Below are 17,349 nucleotides of genomic sequence, written 5' to 3'. Positions count from 1 at the left end.
TCATTCGTACGGACGAGTGACAGGTCCAATCTCCCTTCTCGGGGCTGTAACAACGCGGCCGTAATGACCTGCTATTGCTCTGACGGATGCGTTGGAGGGAGCGTAAGAAAAACGTAATTTCGATGCCTAGAACGGTAGTGAGTCATTGTGAAAGCGTGAGATAAGCTTAGAACGGATAAAGTCGACAACGACGCGAACGTTGACAGGCATCATGGAAGTCCTGGACCCGAGCGTCTCTAGAGACGATCAACCGCTTTGCGTCAACGATTCTCTGGAGCGAGGTTTGTTTAATCTTTTTTTTTTTCTTTTAAACAACATCCGCATTCTTGTATAATATTATCTATCATTTACGTAATTGCATATCGCTCCTCGCGCAAATGACAGGGACGCTTGCCTCATGTCAGAGCGTTATCGTGATGTGTTGTTTGGAAACAAAGAGATGACATTATAATGACAATTCAAAGAAAAGCTATTCTGATTACAGATATTGCAAATAATAAGAATAGTTTATATTTTTATAAGACTATAATAGCGTTAATAATAACATATAAGATCATTCAAGTGTCAAGTCGTGACACTTTTTTATTTTCTTACCAATACATGCAAGTTACATGCTTTAAATTTGGTTTAGATAAGCAAAATTTTTTTTTATAATTTATCGAGTCCATATTTTGGTCATATCTTTAAATGATGCTATGTTAAAGAAATTATAATTAACAATGATAAACATAATTGTTTTGAAAATATTAGTAGTATAATATTATAGGAAGAGATATACAATGCTATTAACATTTTTTTGACAAATTTCTTGTAATTTTAAAGAAATAAATAGATAAAATTAGAGCCAAATTTTGGTTACCTTAATCATTCAATAATTTGTATAGGATAATCAACATTAAAATTTGTTGGAAGAATTTATTTTTACCCAAGTTGATAAGATAAGAAAATTATTGTTATACTAGGTAAAAAACTTTTAGTATTAAACACAAACGAACAGAAGCATTCTAAAAGTTCTTACGCTAAGAGCAAAAAGTAAAAACTAAAATTGTATGGTGTTAGAATTTAAAAAATTTACGTTAAAACCTTTTGCTCAAGGCAAAGTTTGAGATAGGCTAAATTTCGTATTTGTTATTAGAAAAGCACTAGAATTTATTTTCTGCATCATATTATTAAATTGTTTTTGAAGCATATATTATTTTCATTCACTTGAACCTCCAACAAAATTAAATTCTTAATGACAATATTTCTCATATGTAATACAACTTTTATTGTTAGTCATTCTGTAAGCAGACAAATATACTGAAGTAAATCAGTTTTATTTTTAGTACATATTAAAATTAAAAGACACTTAAAAAGGCATGAAATAACTCAAAAATTTATTTTTTATGATTGTTTATAAATAATATCTTAAATAATATATATCTTAGTTATTTTATTGGCAATATAATTATATTTATTATTTTTATTTATTTTTATTTATATTTATTATTAATTTATTTAATTATTTATAATAATAATTATTATTTTTTCAGTGAATACATTGCAGATTCCAGCAGATACTAAATCATGCATAAAAGCACGCCATACACTGGGTTTCCTAGGTTTTCTTGGTTTTGCCCTTGTGTATGCTATGAGGGTCAATTTATCAGTAGCCATTGTCTCCATGGTTAATCAGACTGCGATACCACATACTGAGGACAATGATACTAGTGATGTTTGTCCCAAAACTAAGCCAATAAATGGAACTTTTATACCAGTAGGTTTATTGTCATTTTTGGAAATAGTTACATCAATCATATCAGCTTATATTGTTACTTTACATGTATTTTAAATGAAGATTATTTCATTAGGTCATTTAGATATTAATTATCACTTGACATTAGTCATCCAAGCTTTTATCTTATGTTATATGACTGACAATGAGAGATATAACTTATACATGTATACATTCCATGATATTATTCTTTATAACATAATATACATATCTGTTTCTTACTCATATTTTAGATGTTTTTACACTTTACAATTTGAGTCATTAACATCATATATGAGCTATTTATAATAATAAAATTACTATCATGACTCTATTAGATAGTTTTTCACTTCTTATTTTCAGTTATTTCATTAAATATTTATGCAACGTCATAACGTCATCATAAAATCTATTATTTTCAAAAAATAAATTTGTTTTATTAATATCTGAAAAATAAGAAGCTATTTATATATTATAAGTTTCTTAATTAATATATTATAAATTTTTTAATAATTAGAAATAACATTGTCTTTTTTAACTTTTAATTATTATTAAAAGAATCTTTATTTTTCTATTTTTTATTTTATTATTATATTTCTTTATTACTTTATTATACATAATTTGAAATAATTTTTGATATATATTTTAGAGCGCGGGAGAATTTGCTTGGACAGAGAAGACTCAAGGTATCATACTGGGTGCTTTCTTTCTTGGCTACGTAACGACAAATGTTCCGGGTGGTAGAATGGCCGAAAAAATGGGCGGCAAGCTAATTTATGGTCTGGGAGTATTTCTGACTGCTGTTCTGACAGTGATAAGTCCGTTCGCGGCGTATTGGGGTCTAATACCGTTTCTAGTTGTACGGGTCGCAGAAGGTTTCACTGAGGTAATTTTTTTTATTTTTTACAAGATGTGACACGCATGCAATTAATATTTTTTTTTTTTATAATACAGGGAGTAACATTTCCTGCGATGCATAGTATGCTGGCGCATTGGGTACCACCATTGGAGAGAAGTAAATTTGCTGCTATAGTATATGCAGGTTAATAATTTTTTGTCCTTCCCTTTCTTCCTTCATCTCTGATAAACTGCTCAAGAATACTTATGATACTTTGTTTTTCAGGTGCAAATTTTGGAACTGTCGTTTCGTTACCAGTGAGCGGCTGGTTGTGTTCATTAGAATTATGGGGTGGTTGGCCACTTGCATTTTATTTATTCGGAGGACTTGGTCTCATATGGTACGCATTCTGGTTGATATTTATATACGATACTCCTTCGCAACATACGAAAATCGATCCTTCCGAGAAGGCGTATATCGAAGCTAGTGTTGAGAAAAAAGACGAGGTCAGTATTACATTTAATATTCAAACGCACATACTATATCAGTGAGTTTGGTTTAACAAACAAATATAATTCTAATAGAATGACGATCCGGGAGTACCTTGGCTGTCTGTCTTCACATCTTTGCCCATTTGGGCCATTACCATTACGCAATGCGGTCAATCCTGGGCGTTCTACACTCTTTTGACCGAACTGCCGACGTATATGGACAAGATTCTGCATTTGAATGTGCAACAGAACGCATTTCTTTCGGCGTTACCTTATTTAAGCGCCTGGTTGGTGGGGCTCGGTGTCTCGAGCTTTGCGGACGCGCTTCTCGCTCGTCGTATGATCTCACCTTTAACTTCCTTCAAACTGTGGAACACGGTCGCCTCGTTAGGGCCCAGTCTCAGTTTCGTCGGTGCTATTTGGGCGGGATGCGATCGTATGACTGTGATGCTGATGCTCGCGGGACTAGGCTCTCTTCAGGGTGCGGTGTACGCCGGAAATCAGATGAATCATATCGCTTTAGCGCCCCGTTATGCGGGAACTTTGTACGGATTGACGAATGCCGCGGCAAACGCCTGTGGCTTCTTGGCGCCTTACGTTATCGGCAGTATAGTAGAGGGACACGTAAATATATATTCGTCGAATATTCTACGTTTCAAATTTGCTTATCGAGATACAAATATGTATATACATTTTTCAATTTGCATTGCAGGAGACTCTTGCACGCTGGCATACAGTGTTCTGGATGGCAGCAGGAATAAACATGACTACCAATTGCTTCTATTTATTATTTGCATCTGCCACTGAACAGCCGTGGAGTAAAGGTGGTAGTTGATGACAATATCGCATTAGAGACGCGATATTAAACGTGGAAAATAATATATTTTCTAATCATATTGCACACAGTACGTTTTAATTTAGCTGACCAATGATGAATTTTTTTATAATACTTGGTACAAAATATGTATATGTTCGGTATAGAATGTATAGATATTACTGATTATTTTTTGTAGAATAATTTAACGTTTGTTAATTTTTCTTTTCTAAAGTTTTATAGTCTAATCGTATTTATCATTAGGTGATACATACAATGACAAATGAGGCGTATTTCAGTATTATCCATTTCTGCTAACACGTGATAATTTTATAGATAAGCGTCGCCCGTATGGCCTCTGCTTCAGATAATTTAAATTGTTATATTTTTTTACTCCCAATTTTGCTTTTAATCCAGATTCAGATGACATTGAATATATGAGTCCGGTTAAAAATATCTGCAATTTCCTGAAGAAATTAAGTAAATACAAATCTTAAGTTTGATATAGTAGGTATCTGTCTTTCTTGCAATTGATATGGGATGATATTATTAGGAAGGAAAAAATTATATGTGTAAAAAAAGTAAATTGAAAAAAGTAGAATAAAATGTTCAAAACTTAGTTTTTCGAACAAAAAAAAAATAACTTTAAATTTCATTAAAACAAATTATTGAAAGTTATATGTAAAATATTAAGATTATTTAATTTTTTTCGATAGGGTATAGCTTTGCATAGCTTTTTTCCAGACAATTCAATGAAGTACAATACAAAGTTATTGAAAATCATCAACGTATAAAAAAGTAATAAATGATCTTTAATTTTAATGTTAATTTTTTCTAAAATAAACTTGTGAAGAACTTTATATTTTTTTTAAATATATTTTTTGCATATAAAATCTCTTGATTGTATTATAACATGAGATATTTTCCATTATATAAAAAAATAGTATTTAATTTTGCAAATATTCTACTAAATGTATGTACATCTCACATACACACATGTACATGACAATACATACAATAGATGAAACATTCACACATGAAATCAGCTATATGTACACATGTTTTATTATCTGATATATAAAAATCATGATATGAGTGATAGACTACAGAGAAGCAATTAATTATTAAAATTATTAGCAACATGGATATTAAAAATAATTATATATGTTGTTTATTTATATAATTTTAAAAAAATATATATAATTTCTAAATATTTTAAATATCGTTAATTTATTGTTTTTGTAAAAATAAAGGTATTATTTATTTATAATGCTGAAGAGAATAAGCAAGATAAATAATTAATATTGTGTAAAAATTATGTAAGTGGAATTTATTCTATGGAATGTTAATATGTCATCAAAATATATATTTCTGACAGTGAAAAGAATATGAAATAATATATGAAAGCAAATAAATGATTTTGTCATTAAAAACAGGGATACATGTATAATTTATGGAAATTTTATTCCAAATATATCAAGATGAAATAGAAATTATTAGAAATTGTATCTAGCACGATAGATGAGTATTTGTATGGAACATATTGCATGGATATATCACACATCTTCAAATGATATTTTTAAGAATAAAACATTTGCATAATGCGTGTATGCAAAATGACACATAATCATATTTTAATTTGCGAGAGAAATATTAGAGTAGTCTTCTATGTGGATAAACGTACAAAAACATTTTCCGAATGTATTAATCATGTCTAAATAAGTGATAACAATAATCAATTATTTATACATAAATTTTTTAATCATGTTCTTATCACTCATCCATTCAATAAATTTTAATGTTAAAATATATATGTATATACATATATTGCACCATTTTTGTAAAATTTTTCTATTCTTTTATTTTATTAATTTGTTCTATTTAAATTTTCCAAGATAAAAATATTACATCTATTTGTGTTGTGAGGAATTAAAATACAAATTCAATAGAAAATTATTAGACGTCTATAGATGAAAATGTTAGACAATATCAAAATTATATTGACCAACTCATACATGCATTTTCCGCGTTCATTACTATACTTTTCAAACGAGAAAGAAATGCTAACTTGAATTTAAATCATCCTTGTTTTTTGCGGTAAGCTCAAAGATCATATCTCGCATGCGACTTAAATCTATCAATTCCGTTTTCATTCTTTGAATAGCCCTTTCTTTTTCCGATATAGTTTGCTCATGCGTCCGTAACATTTGCTGAATTTGTTGAATTTCTTGTTTAAGTGCAGATATATCATTTTGATTTGTTTCTATTTCCGCATTTTTTTTCTCTAAAATCTACACAACATATAAAGAGCGTAATTAATTAACAGAACATTCTTAATCAAATGAAATAAAAGAAAAATTAATTGTACCTGTTCTTTTTTGCCGAGTGAATCTTTCATCTTTTGTAAAAGTTTACTTAATTCATGATTTTTATTGTCCATATCTGTAGCTTTCTTTTCTGCAGTTAAACGTTCGTTGTCTAATTCCTGAATTTTTATATTTAATGTATTAATCTTATTGTTATTAGCTTCTAATTCATTTGTACATTGCATTAACTTCTCGTTTAGCTGTTTCAAATTTGTCGATTTCTCTGTCACAATTTTTTTCAGTGATTCAATCTCCTACAAGTATGAGAAAAAAGTACAGAGGCTGTATTATATTTAAAAAAATTCTATAGCTGCATATTTTACATGATTATAATAAATACTAACTTGTTTTTTTATAAAAATGGCTTTCTTAGATTGATCTTCCATCTCGTGAAGCTTTCCTGTTAAGATAGATTTTTCAGCTTTTATTCCTTCCAAGCATTGCTGGGTATCAAACAATAATTGATGTAATCTACTGGACTCAGCTATCACTTGTGCTAATCTGTGTTGAAGACTGGTACCATGATTATTCGCCGCTTCTAAACTCGATTGCATCGCCCTTTCAGAATGTCTCATTGTCGCTAACTTTAGTAAAATTAATTATAATGCATATAGATATAATGTACTAAGTTACATTATAAATATGAAAAAAGGGAAAACAAAAAATTGTATTGGTACCTTATATTCGTATAATTCCATTACCGCAGACGTCGGAATATCACTTATCTGATTCGATTCAAAAGCTGATTCAAGTTTGGCTAAGAATGCATCGAGGCGTTCTTCTTGCGTGATGGAAAATAATGGTGCCAGTTCATTCCCGGTATAATTCAATGATGCTTTATTCGCGACTTCCAAAACATTGCTGTTAGTACTTTGAACTAACATTAATGGTTCTAATTCTTTCATGCAAACTGCCACTGCGGAAACACTTATCAAACGGAAATTCCATATATACTACTGTGTTGAATGAAAATATTAAACACACATTTTTACTATGTGAAATACTTACCATTCCTGTGGAAACCCAGTTGATGATGTTAACTGCAAGACTTTCTGTTTCACTTCCCCATCACCAGTGAATAATGCTAGCGCCATTACCATTTGTATTTGCTTCCTACTAAGTAATTCAGAATACAATGTCAACCAATTGGAATAACTTGTCGCCAAGTCTGCTGTCAAGGCTAATGCATAAATATAAAGATTGGTGGAAGCATTCTGTAAAATTGAAAATATATATTTAACACAATTGTAATTTTCTTTCTTTTACATACATTTTATATTAAATAACATACTTGGAAATTTCCGGTCCAGTCTCCAGCGGCGGAAAATTCATTATCTAGCATGCGACTAAATAATCTGCGCATCGCGTATTCGCTAAACGACTGCATAATTTTTTTCTTAAGTGTAGGAGTTTTAATCATTTCTTGAAACAGTTGCATCAATTCAGCTTGTTTTGTTTCCATCTCTGCACTTTGACTTCCATTCTCTCCATTAGTTTCATCTTCTGGGTTCGTTATGAGCATGAGAACAGACGGATCTACTTCTGTTAAAACTTCGACGGAAGTCTTAGTACGCCGTGAATCGATAATTATGCTTCGTATGAGTGCTAAAGCTTTAGAGCACACCTGCAATTTTTCGATAAAAACTAAATAATTTTAAAATATTAAATTATTAATTATTTTTTTACAACTATTTTTGTATCCCAAACTGCATTAATAAAAATTGCAATAATAAGTTTCATACTTGTTCCACAGGTACCCATGTCATAGCCGATCTTATACAAGCAGGATATAAAGGAGTTAAGGCAGCTAATTTTAGCTTCACTAATGACAGTAAAAATTCCATCATAAGAGCGACGCATTCCGGATCTGTATTTTCTTCCAAAATGGCTAATATATTTTCTACATCTCTGCCATAACTATAGACGATATAAAAAAATATAATATCCTTATACATATTGTACAAATTTCTGACTTGATAGACTTACTTTGAATATGTAAGTAATATATTTCGCGAATGTTCATTTTGTCCGACGTCATTGAAAAAGTCAATAATATGTCGCATTAATAAAACGTCCTTTTGTTTCATCGCTGTTTTAAGATTTGTGAAAGTTAGCGATGCAAAATTCATGATGTATTTTTCAGAAATATTTGTATTGGTCGGTTCCAATATAATCAATAGCTTGCAACATTGCACACTAGTATTAACATGATCTTGGAGCTTCAATAATGTTTTGATGAATGCTTTGGTATTGATTGTACGCATCAATGTATAGACTGCTGGAAGATTTTTGTGACACAGATTTACCAACACTCCTAAAGAAAGCGCAATAATTTCTTCTTCCTTTGATTGTATTACCCATTGAGTTAATGTAGAGATTAAATATGGAAGATGCGCTTCTTGCCACAATATCTTGATTCCATATGTTAATTCCTGAAGTAATTTTAATACTCGTATCCTTTTTTCAGTTGTCAAATTTGCCTATATATATTTCAAAAAAAAAAAAAAAGGAACAAATATTAATTTAATTATTGTAAAAACCTTACTACAAATAATAGAATTTTATTACATTTATTATATAACAAAATAATATATTAATATTTTGTACCTCTAATAATCTCGCCAATATTGGTGCAAATTTGTATGTATGAATAAGTGATTGTCTAGCAGGAATATTTCTGCAAGCATTTTGTAGAACATCTACAGCGCTCCAGATTAAAGTAGACCGTGATCCTAAAGAATTCATAAGTTCGTACAGACTCACATAGAATTCTGCAGCTATGTTAGTTCCAGGATCAAATACACTTAGATCCAGTGACACGCTTATTACCTTAAATATACAAATTTATGAAATAATATATCTTATGTTTACAATCTTGTGCTTCTTAAAATAAAATTAAGTAATATAGATACAATATTTATATATATATATATATATATATATATATATATATAACAATATATATATAACATTATATATATATATATATATATATATATATATATATATATATATATATATATATATATATATATATATATATATAACAATATTATAATATTTACTCCAAGACTTCTTTGTATAGCGGATGTAGCGCTTTCGCTGGGATGCTTGGAATAATCTAAGGCCGCTGTTATAAATGCTCTCATGTGTTGATACTTCTCCATTATTGCGTTTCAAGTATTTTGAACGTATAAAGATTTGACAGGACTCGCTCTTCCCAGCTAATGTGTCAAGTACACAACTCGAGGTTTTCTCGAAAATTTATATCACTGCCCAACACTGCGTTTTCGAATACAAATCACGCATCCACACAATTAGAAGTCAACATGCACCGGAGATATTTATCCAGAAAATATTATGACTTCTAGTTTGACATTTTATATAGTTACCTTCGAATCGGTAAACAAAGCCAACAGACGTGAGATGAATCGGTTCGAATCGTGGACGTCCATTTTTAAAGATCCGACTGATTCAAATTGACCAATCGCGTCCATTGTTGTCACGTGGGCCAATCAACGAATAGCATAGATAAAGAAGTTACTAGAAATGTAGTCACTAATCGGAATAAAAAAAGATGACAGCTCGTATGTGAAAACGCCATATGATGGTATGACGAGCCATTTTGTCCACACCATAGACATAAAATACCGCTCTGGGAATAATGACGTCATTGGATCGTCTCTGCCAATAAAAGACTCGAGTTCATAGTGAAATAGTGATTAATTGACCCGGGTCGGATTAAAATCCGTCGACTTTCGAAGACTCTGTAGGTATTTCACACATCTATGGCCCACATATTGCTTTCTACTTGTTCGTAGTAGTCGGTACGTATATATTCGTGAATCGCGGAGAAGTAAAAACGGCGGAGTCGCGAGGGAGAGAGAAAGAGAGCCGTTCGACGTTTCGACACTTCCGCGAAATCGGCAGATCCGAGACAATCGGGCGGATCATCTGCGTCGCACGACCTACGGAAACGGAGCAGAACGGATCGGCAAAAAGTGACGCAGCACCGTATGCATCGCGCGTGTCGGTAATCATCCCTTTTTCTCTCTCTCATTCTGTCTCCCTCTCTCTTTCTCTCCCTCTCCCAACGGTGTGTCAAAGTTCCGATCGCTCGCTGCCGACGTACGTTCTCGTCGATGTAGGTTACGGGAGGAACGGTCGCATGATCAAATCGTGAAGGTGTAACACCTCCTTCAGGTTGACAATTATATCGAAGTGCGAGCGAGAAGCGACGAGGCGAAAAAAGAGAGAGGGAGCGAGAGGACAAAAGTGCGACTACAGTTCACGGGATCTGTTCGTGCGCGCGACAAGGAGAAAGAGAAAGAGAGAGAGAGAGAGGGGAGTTAGTTTTGAATTTCGCGTGCGTGGTTTTGTGTACCTTGTCCACCCTAACTCTTCTCGCCGGCGAGAGCTGTCATAAATGCACACGTTCTACATAGATTGCGCGATCTATGCTCGCTCGACGGGCCGATCTATCGGTGGCAAGTGCTGACTCGAGCCTGACTCGGCTCGCGCCAGTGAATCGACGTTGATCATCGTCGAACGGCGTTGCGCTTCACGCCTGTCGTCGTCGTCAACATCCTCGTCGTCGTCGTCGACACCGTCATCGTCGTCGTCGTCTCCTCGGCAAGCAGCTACCCAGCGCGGCGCATCGATCTAACGGCGAACCTCCTCAACGTAAACAGGTTAAGCATACTCTCTCGAGAAAAAGATCTACCTTGGCAGGTGGCTACCCGTCATCCTGGGAGCGTGCAAACATGAGCGAGGGAGACGAGAAACGAGTCGCTAAATTAAAGTATATCTCGTCCCCACCCCGGAAAGATTCGTGGAAGATGTTTATACGCGTGTTACATCCTGACAAGGACAAGAAAGAGAGAGAGAGAGAGGGAGTGACGAGAAGGGAGCGCGTGTATTGTCACCGATGTGACTCTCGCGGTTGACGGTTGTGCTCGGATTCTCGAGGGGCGTCTGTAATATTTCGGATGTTGCTGACGTTTCATCGTCGGGCGGTGACAAGCACTCAGGGCTGTAACAATCGTGGCGCATTTCACTCCCTTTATTCGTCTCTCCTCTCCCTCCTTCCCTCTCTCTTTCCGACTCGCTCGCCTTCGTTCCCTCTCTTTCGCCGATCTTTTTCCGCTATCGTCTCTCTCTCTCTCTCTCTCTCTCTCTCTCTCTCTCTCTCTTGTTTGCACATACACACGCTGCGCGGCGCTTGCGCACGCATCACATACACACACACACACACACACACACAAAGTGAATACGCGACATAGCTCTTCCCGTGTTCCCGTCTTTCTCCTTTCCTTCATTGTCGACGCGTCGTTTTAACGGTTTCCCATAATTTTTGGATAGTATCTACCGGGGATTATCGGTGACGTAGAGCAGTTGTTCGGAGAATTTTTTTCGACGCGAATGTCGCGACAGGAAGGCTCGTACGATACGTAAAGTCGAGGCCCTTTTTACAAGCATTGTACGAATCTCGTGATTGTCGTAAAAGTCGGTGCATCGCTCTTCTCGTGACGGCTACTCCCGTATTCGATCTCTCTTTCGCGCTAGTCTTCTCTCACGTAATTGAAGAAAAAAAAAAAATAATAAAATAGGAAAAAAAAAGTAATGCGGAAAAACTCGCTCTCGATGGCTTTAGTCGCACGAAGAGTTAATTGGATAATATAATTAACAGGATCTCTTAATGGGTTAAAAAGAGCCTGTACTTTTTTTGTTCCCCAAATAAGTTAGCTACCCTCGACTTTATCACCGTACTTGTAAGTAATCGTTCTCGTTTAAAAATTCTTAATTCTCAATTGATCGCCGTTAATCAAAAGGAATAATTATGGCAGGAAAAATTTATACAAAATTACAAGTGATTTAATCGAGCTGTTTTACACTTTGAGATTTCTCAAGCACTACTGACTTGTTTTCTTAATGATACTTTTATTTTAATACCGTTTTCATCCTACAATCTTTGTTTTTTCGAATATTCTTATCTTATCACTTGCACTTTCATGTTTCGTGAAAATATCTACTCTTAAAAACAATTTTCTGCCTCTTTTAAAATTATTCTCAGTCAATTCTTTCCTTAAAGTTACATCCAATTTTTTATTTTGCGTCTCCTATTATATTCCTAATTAAAATCAAATAGGTATGTAGACTCTACACAATTTAAAAACATTATAATTAACTATATCATATGCGCGAAGAAACATCTTATCTGTTGTGCACATAAAGCTTCAGTATAAATAGACATTTATCTATTGAATTAAACTTTAATGAGCAATAATAATTGCAAACTATAAGATCTTGTTATGACAAATATTGTTTTTCTATACATATTCTTTTTATGTTTATATACATTTTATATTGAATGTTAGATTTTTAATATCAGTGTAATATTAAAATTTTATTTACATTAAATTTAGATATTGAGAGAAATGGTTTATTACAATGCTTTATCAAATATTTTTAAAAATTTCCGATTGGAGATATTGTATTATTGCTAGAATATATAACTCGCAGATACACCACTTTCATTTTTATTCGTCTAATATTTTATAACGCTTACATTTAACAGCCAGTAAAGGTACTAAAAAAAAAAAAAAAAGATACAACCTACAAATGCAAAATTTATCGTAAAACAAATAAGAAGCTTCATAGAAGTTTAATATGACCTCACAAATGTATCAAACCTAACGATATTGTTCAAAGCTAATGAAATTGCAAGATTAATCAAAACTAAAAAATTAAATTTCTTTTTCAGGTGATCATGGCGAATCGGGGTACGGCTCAAAGGCCAAATGGGTCGACACAAGGGAAAATTTGTCAGTTTAAGCTAGTTTTACTTGGTGAATCGGCGGTTGGAAAATCAAGCCTTGTTTTAAGGTTTGTCAAAGGACAGTTCCACGAGTATCAGGAGAGTACAATTGGTGGTAAGAATACTAATATATAATCACTTCTCAATTTATCAATATAACTTATTATTTATCAAAATATAGTTTATCTCTTTAAATTAAATATAAAGTTTAATTATAATTTTTTTAAGTATACACAACCACATATTTAAAAAAATATTTATAAATTCTAAAATTAAAACTTGTAACATTACAAGCAAAAAATTATATTGTTTATATAACAAAACTTATATATATATAGTCTTTGTATACTTATTTTTATCTTGATTATTTATCTTGTTATTATAGCAAATGTTGTTATTTTTAGCTGCATTTCTAACACAAACCGTGTGTTTGGACGACACAACTGTAAAATTTGAAATTTGGGATACTGCGGGGCAAGAGCGTTATCATAGTCTCGCGCCGATGTATTATCGTGGTGCCCAAGCAGCCATTGTTGTGTACGACATAACAAACCAGGTAGGCGATTTGTCAATTACTTTAGCGAGCATTTAAAAGAGAAATTTATAAATTACTCTTATGATGAGAAGATGAATCAGCAAGTATAGAACTAACTGTACATCTTTACTTATCATTTTATTAGGATACATTCTCACGTGCCCAAACATGGGTGAAGGAATTGCAGCGCCAAGCCAGTCCAAGTATAGTAATAGCATTAGCTGGAAACAAGGCAGATTTGGCAAATAAAAGAGTCGTCGAATATGACGAAGCTCAAACGTATGCAGATGAAAATGGCCTTCTTTTCATGGAAACATCTGCTAAGACGGCGATGAATGTCAACGACATATTCCTTGCAATTGGTGAGCTATGCATCCTTTGTTTTTCTCCTGTCAATATGTGATTATACATTATGTTATTATAGGTAACATAAATATTATAGCAAAATAACTAAACTATAAAACGTAACATTAATATTATCAAGTGATAATGTGTGTTTGTATCAAACTTACTGTTTAATTTAATAATATACACTCAGAAATATTATTCCATCTTGTATTACGTATTATATCACTAATCAAAGTGCATCGTAATTCTGCACCTGTTGATAACACATGTTGAACAGTAAAAAACATTTTTGGAAACGGAGAATGTCTATAACGTTAAAACATATCGACACAGTTTTATTCTAGAATGTGCAAAAAATAATCCTTTTTTTTTTAACAGCTAAAAAGCTTCCTAAGAACGAACAGTCAGGAAGCGCAAGTACGAGTGGTCAAGGTCGTCGACTAGTCGAGTCGGATGGGCAAAAGGCAGCAACCGGCAATTGCTGCAAGTGATTATCTAAATCCGTATGTGTCTCACAATATATATTCGTATATCTATATATATTTTTACATTATTTGAATATATACTGTCTTTAAAATTAATTGGAAAAAAACTACAAGAGATATTATTCCATTAATGAGGAGCCGAAAAATATTCGATATGCCTAATGAATATGTTACGAATCAAATGCATATTCGGTGTATAACAACCTGTTCACATATTTTTATAATAATAGAATAATGAAATGAAGACGCGATCAAAAAAAAAGGGGGAAAAAAATGGGAAACGGGAAAATATATCAATTTGATATTGTGTAGAATAGATATTTGCACTTTAAAATGCTTTTAGCAGACTTTTGTATTAGTATTATATAATATATATATGGGAGGTATATCTCTGAGTAGTCACACATGCAGTTTCATAGAGTATATTATATTTCCTGTTATATGTTTAATATTTTTTATAGTGTATATTCTCTCGCGACTTTTGCCTTCTTTATATTTATTGGATATATTGAAATAAATAAATAAATACATGGCGGGTTAAAATAATTAGATAAGAAAGAAAAGCGCGGATTGAAAGTAAGATCCATTATATGACCATCAAATTTATAATCTGCAAAATATAAATGTGTAACTCTAATATTGATGTATGATATTTAGCTGATATTAACAGTTTCTTGTAATTAAAAGATGGTTTACACAAAGTATATGCGAAGAAAACAGTCCTAAATTTTATGATTCTATCCTAATGACATATTTGTGCTTACTTGTTGGTGAATTTTTCTTTTAATATTATTGCAATATATCTCTATTCAAGCTTTTCAATATAGAAATATCTAATATAGCAATTCTACATAATCGAAATGGTTCTTTTTAACTAAAATCTTTTGTAATGGCCAACATTGAATAATATTATGCGATTATGTCTCGCCTCTTTACTTCTTAAGTAACATTTACATTATTGTAACAACTTTATTAAAGTCGGAATTATTATTTGATAATAATATTATAATCTATGTTATACTATGTCTAGAAACATAAAATTATTCTCCTATTATAGTTTCTCTGTTTTATTAATATTCGCGATTAATTTAGGCGCATAATCTTTGCAAAATTTTGCAAAAAAGTTTAGTAAGACACTATAGATATGTCTTGATTGTATAGGCACATAAATAATAGTGTTTATGTAAAACACTATATAGATATTAATAGATATTACAAATTTATAAAGGTTTCCTTTCTTTGGTGGATTCTAGTTTCTGACTGATAAAGGTGCTACAAGAATACATATGTGCATGATTCATTATGCAAGCTTGCGAAAATGTTTCTTGCGATTTATAATAATACTCCCATCTCCTGTGCAATGATTCGTATCATTGGATTGTATGTTTAAAATATAATATTTTTTGTAATAATGTCATAGGTAAAACTATTTAAAATTGTTACAAAAAAAAGGAATTCTCAGGGTGCAATCTTTCTCTTCACAATCTCTAATATCCTTATATATCTTAATTATATATTTATTTCTGCTCTCTCTTTCTCTCTCTCTCTCTCTCTCTCTCTCTCTCTCTCTCTCTCTCTCTCTCTCTCTCTCTCTCTCTCTTCCTTTTGATGAGATTCGAGATTATTTAGATATATTCTGTTAAAATCACAGGTAGGTTTCATTCTTGTATAAAGGAGTTTTTAATATTCGTCAGGCAAATAAATTGTTTTTAGTATAATTACAATCTCTTATGCATTGTAGATATTTGACAACTGTAATACAGTACATTATGGAATCATACATGTGACTCTCATTTTCCTCATTATATATAATAGAAAAGAGAAATGCTCTTTAAATATTCAAGAACTTTATATATTTTGCACTATATATTTCAAAGTTGATATATACTATTTAAATATTTTCATCACTGTTTTATTTATACTTAGAAAATTAGTTATTTTTCAGAGATTTTTTATTAAATTAGGTAAGTTGTGCTAATTGTAAGTTGTTAATTCGAGAAAATTTATGTCAATACAACGTCATTGTCACATCCAGTTTTACATTATTGACCTAGAAAAGGTTCTAATTAATAAGTTAAACCACTCAATATACTCCACTTTTTATTATATCGATTAAACTCGATGTTTATATGCATATCTTAGAATAATATTGCAGTGTAGACGCGCTATCTATTTCTGATTACAGATATGTACTATAATCTACAAAGATAAGTGCACCACGAGTGTACTACGATGAATTTGAAAGGAGGACGCACACAACGGAAAATGGGAAAAATACAGAGTGGGCAGTGAACTGTGCGGGACATTTGTAAACATTTGCTTGAGTGATTGACTAAGAGTCTGCGTCTCAATGTAATCGACGATATATCATCTATTTTGAGTATCAGATCTATTAAAAGGTGGTAAAAAAGCTCCCATTTGTAATTCTAGTAGTGTAATGGGCGGTGTTCGTTATAAATATATAAATATATATATAAATAAACATTATATATATATATATTATATAAATCATATAGATCAATATGATTTATATATGTAATAAGTAATGCTAATAATAATAAATAATAATAATAAGAATTAATAAAAAATATATATAATATACCGTTAATAATAAATACACCATAAATATTGATAATAACAGTACATTTAAAATATGCAACGTCTAATGAATTTTTGGCACGCGAAAATCTTGTAAGATAGGAGAGGCTATTCCTGCTGCTATTACTATGTATTTCCTTTCTTAGTTTGTAACACGTATAACAATTTCTTGCTCTAAAAAATATATTGTATATTAATTTTATTGACAACTCATAATGAATTATAAATGAATTACACGGTAAAAAAAAATAAACTTGTGAATATTACAATGGCTCTTTAATAATTGCCTTTTTATTCAACCAGA

The 17,349-nt window shown here is 31.8% G+C and overlaps 3 protein-coding genes across 7 annotated transcripts; 2 read left to right on the top strand and 1 right to left on the bottom strand.

The window, feature by feature from the left end:
* The first annotated feature begins 4 nt into the window (after positions 1 to 4).
* On the top strand, positions 5 to 5,724 carry Mfs10 (major facilitator superfamily transporter 10). Its single transcript, XM_072909025.1, has 7 exons — positions 5 to 281; positions 1,533 to 1,756; positions 2,403 to 2,639; positions 2,708 to 2,795; positions 2,877 to 3,097; positions 3,176 to 3,706; positions 3,795 to 5,724. Exons 1-7 carry the CDS (start codon positions 212 to 214, stop codon positions 3,915 to 3,917), a joined length of 1,494 nt encoding a protein of 497 aa, XP_072765126.1. The 5' UTR covers positions 5 to 211; the 3' UTR covers positions 3,918 to 5,724.
* On the bottom strand, positions 5,677 to 9,863 carry LOC140675021 (protein CIP2A homolog L). The gene is made up of 11 exons (XM_072909019.1): positions 9,655 to 9,863; positions 9,328 to 9,544; positions 8,870 to 9,091; positions 8,249 to 8,742; positions 8,005 to 8,179; positions 7,554 to 7,886; positions 7,271 to 7,476; positions 6,940 to 7,189; positions 6,607 to 6,846; positions 6,265 to 6,516; positions 5,677 to 6,187 (listed from the first exon to the last, which is right to left on the bottom strand). Exons 2-11 carry the CDS (start codon positions 9,427 to 9,429, stop codon positions 5,960 to 5,962), a joined length of 2,502 nt encoding a protein of 833 aa, XP_072765120.1. The 5' UTR covers positions 9,430 to 9,544; positions 9,655 to 9,863; the 3' UTR covers positions 5,677 to 5,959.
* A 99-nt stretch (positions 9,864 to 9,962) lies between these two features.
* Rab5 (RAS oncogene family member Rab5) lies at positions 9,963 to 17,314 on the top strand. Of its 5 annotated transcripts, none has more exons than XM_072909041.1 (6): positions 9,963 to 10,089; positions 13,026 to 13,194; positions 13,484 to 13,635; positions 13,760 to 13,976; positions 14,341 to 14,465; positions 16,633 to 17,314. In XM_072909041.1, the coding sequence occupies exons 2-5, from the start codon at positions 13,032 to 13,034 to the stop codon at positions 14,451 to 14,453; spliced, it is 645 nt and encodes a 214-aa protein (XP_072765142.1). In that variant the 5' UTR covers positions 9,963 to 10,089; positions 13,026 to 13,031; the 3' UTR covers positions 14,454 to 14,465; positions 16,633 to 17,314. The 5 variants fall into 5 exon arrangements, with proteins under 5 accessions (XP_072765142.1, XP_072765141.1, XP_072765138.1 ...); XM_072909040.1 differs by lacking the exon at positions 9,963 to 10,089 and adding an exon at positions 10,171 to 10,295; XM_072909037.1 differs by lacking the exon at positions 9,963 to 10,089 and adding an exon at positions 10,762 to 10,953.
* The last annotated feature ends 35 nt before the right edge of the window (positions 17,315 to 17,349 follow it).

This window comes from Anoplolepis gracilipes, chromosome 17 (genome assembly GCF_047496725.1).
Source record: "Anoplolepis gracilipes chromosome 17, ASM4749672v1, whole genome shotgun sequence".
Lineage (NCBI taxonomy): Eukaryota > Metazoa > Arthropoda > Insecta > Hymenoptera > Formicidae > Anoplolepis > Anoplolepis gracilipes.
Note: the sequence above shows the minus strand (reverse complement) of the source record. Positions and strands in the feature narration are given on the sequence as shown.

Coding starts and splice junctions, on each gene's coding strand:
- Mfs10 (XM_072909025.1), top strand. CDS start 212: ATGGAAGTCCTGGACCCGAGCGTCTCTAGAGACGATCAACCGCTTTGC. Junction 1,757..2,402: donor TAAATGGAACTTTTATACCA/GTAGGTTTATTG, acceptor TATATATTTTAG/AGCGCGGGAGAATTTGCTTG. Junction 2,640..2,707: donor TCGCAGAAGGTTTCACTGAG/GTAATTTTTTTT, acceptor TTTATAATACAG/GGAGTAACATTTCCTGCGAT.
- LOC140675021 (XM_072909019.1), bottom strand. CDS start 9,429: ATGGAGAAGTATCAACACATGAGAGCATTTATAACAGCGGCCTTAGAT. Junction 8,743..8,869: donor TATTGGCGAGATTATTAGAG/GTACAAAATATT, acceptor AAATATATATAG/GCAAATTTGACAACTGAAAA. Junction 6,517..6,606: donor CCATTTTTATAAAAAAACAA/GTTAGTATTTAT, acceptor TCATACTTGTAG/GAGATTGAATCACTGAAAAA.
- Rab5 (XM_072909041.1), top strand. CDS start 13,032: ATGGCGAATCGGGGTACGGCTCAAAGGCCAAATGGGTCGACACAAGGG. Junction 13,636..13,759: donor TGTACGACATAACAAACCAG/GTAGGCGATTTG, acceptor TCATTTTATTAG/GATACATTCTCACGTGCCCA. Junction 13,977..14,340: donor CGACATATTCCTTGCAATTG/GTGAGCTATGCA, acceptor TTTTTTTAACAG/CTAAAAAGCTTCCTAAGAAC.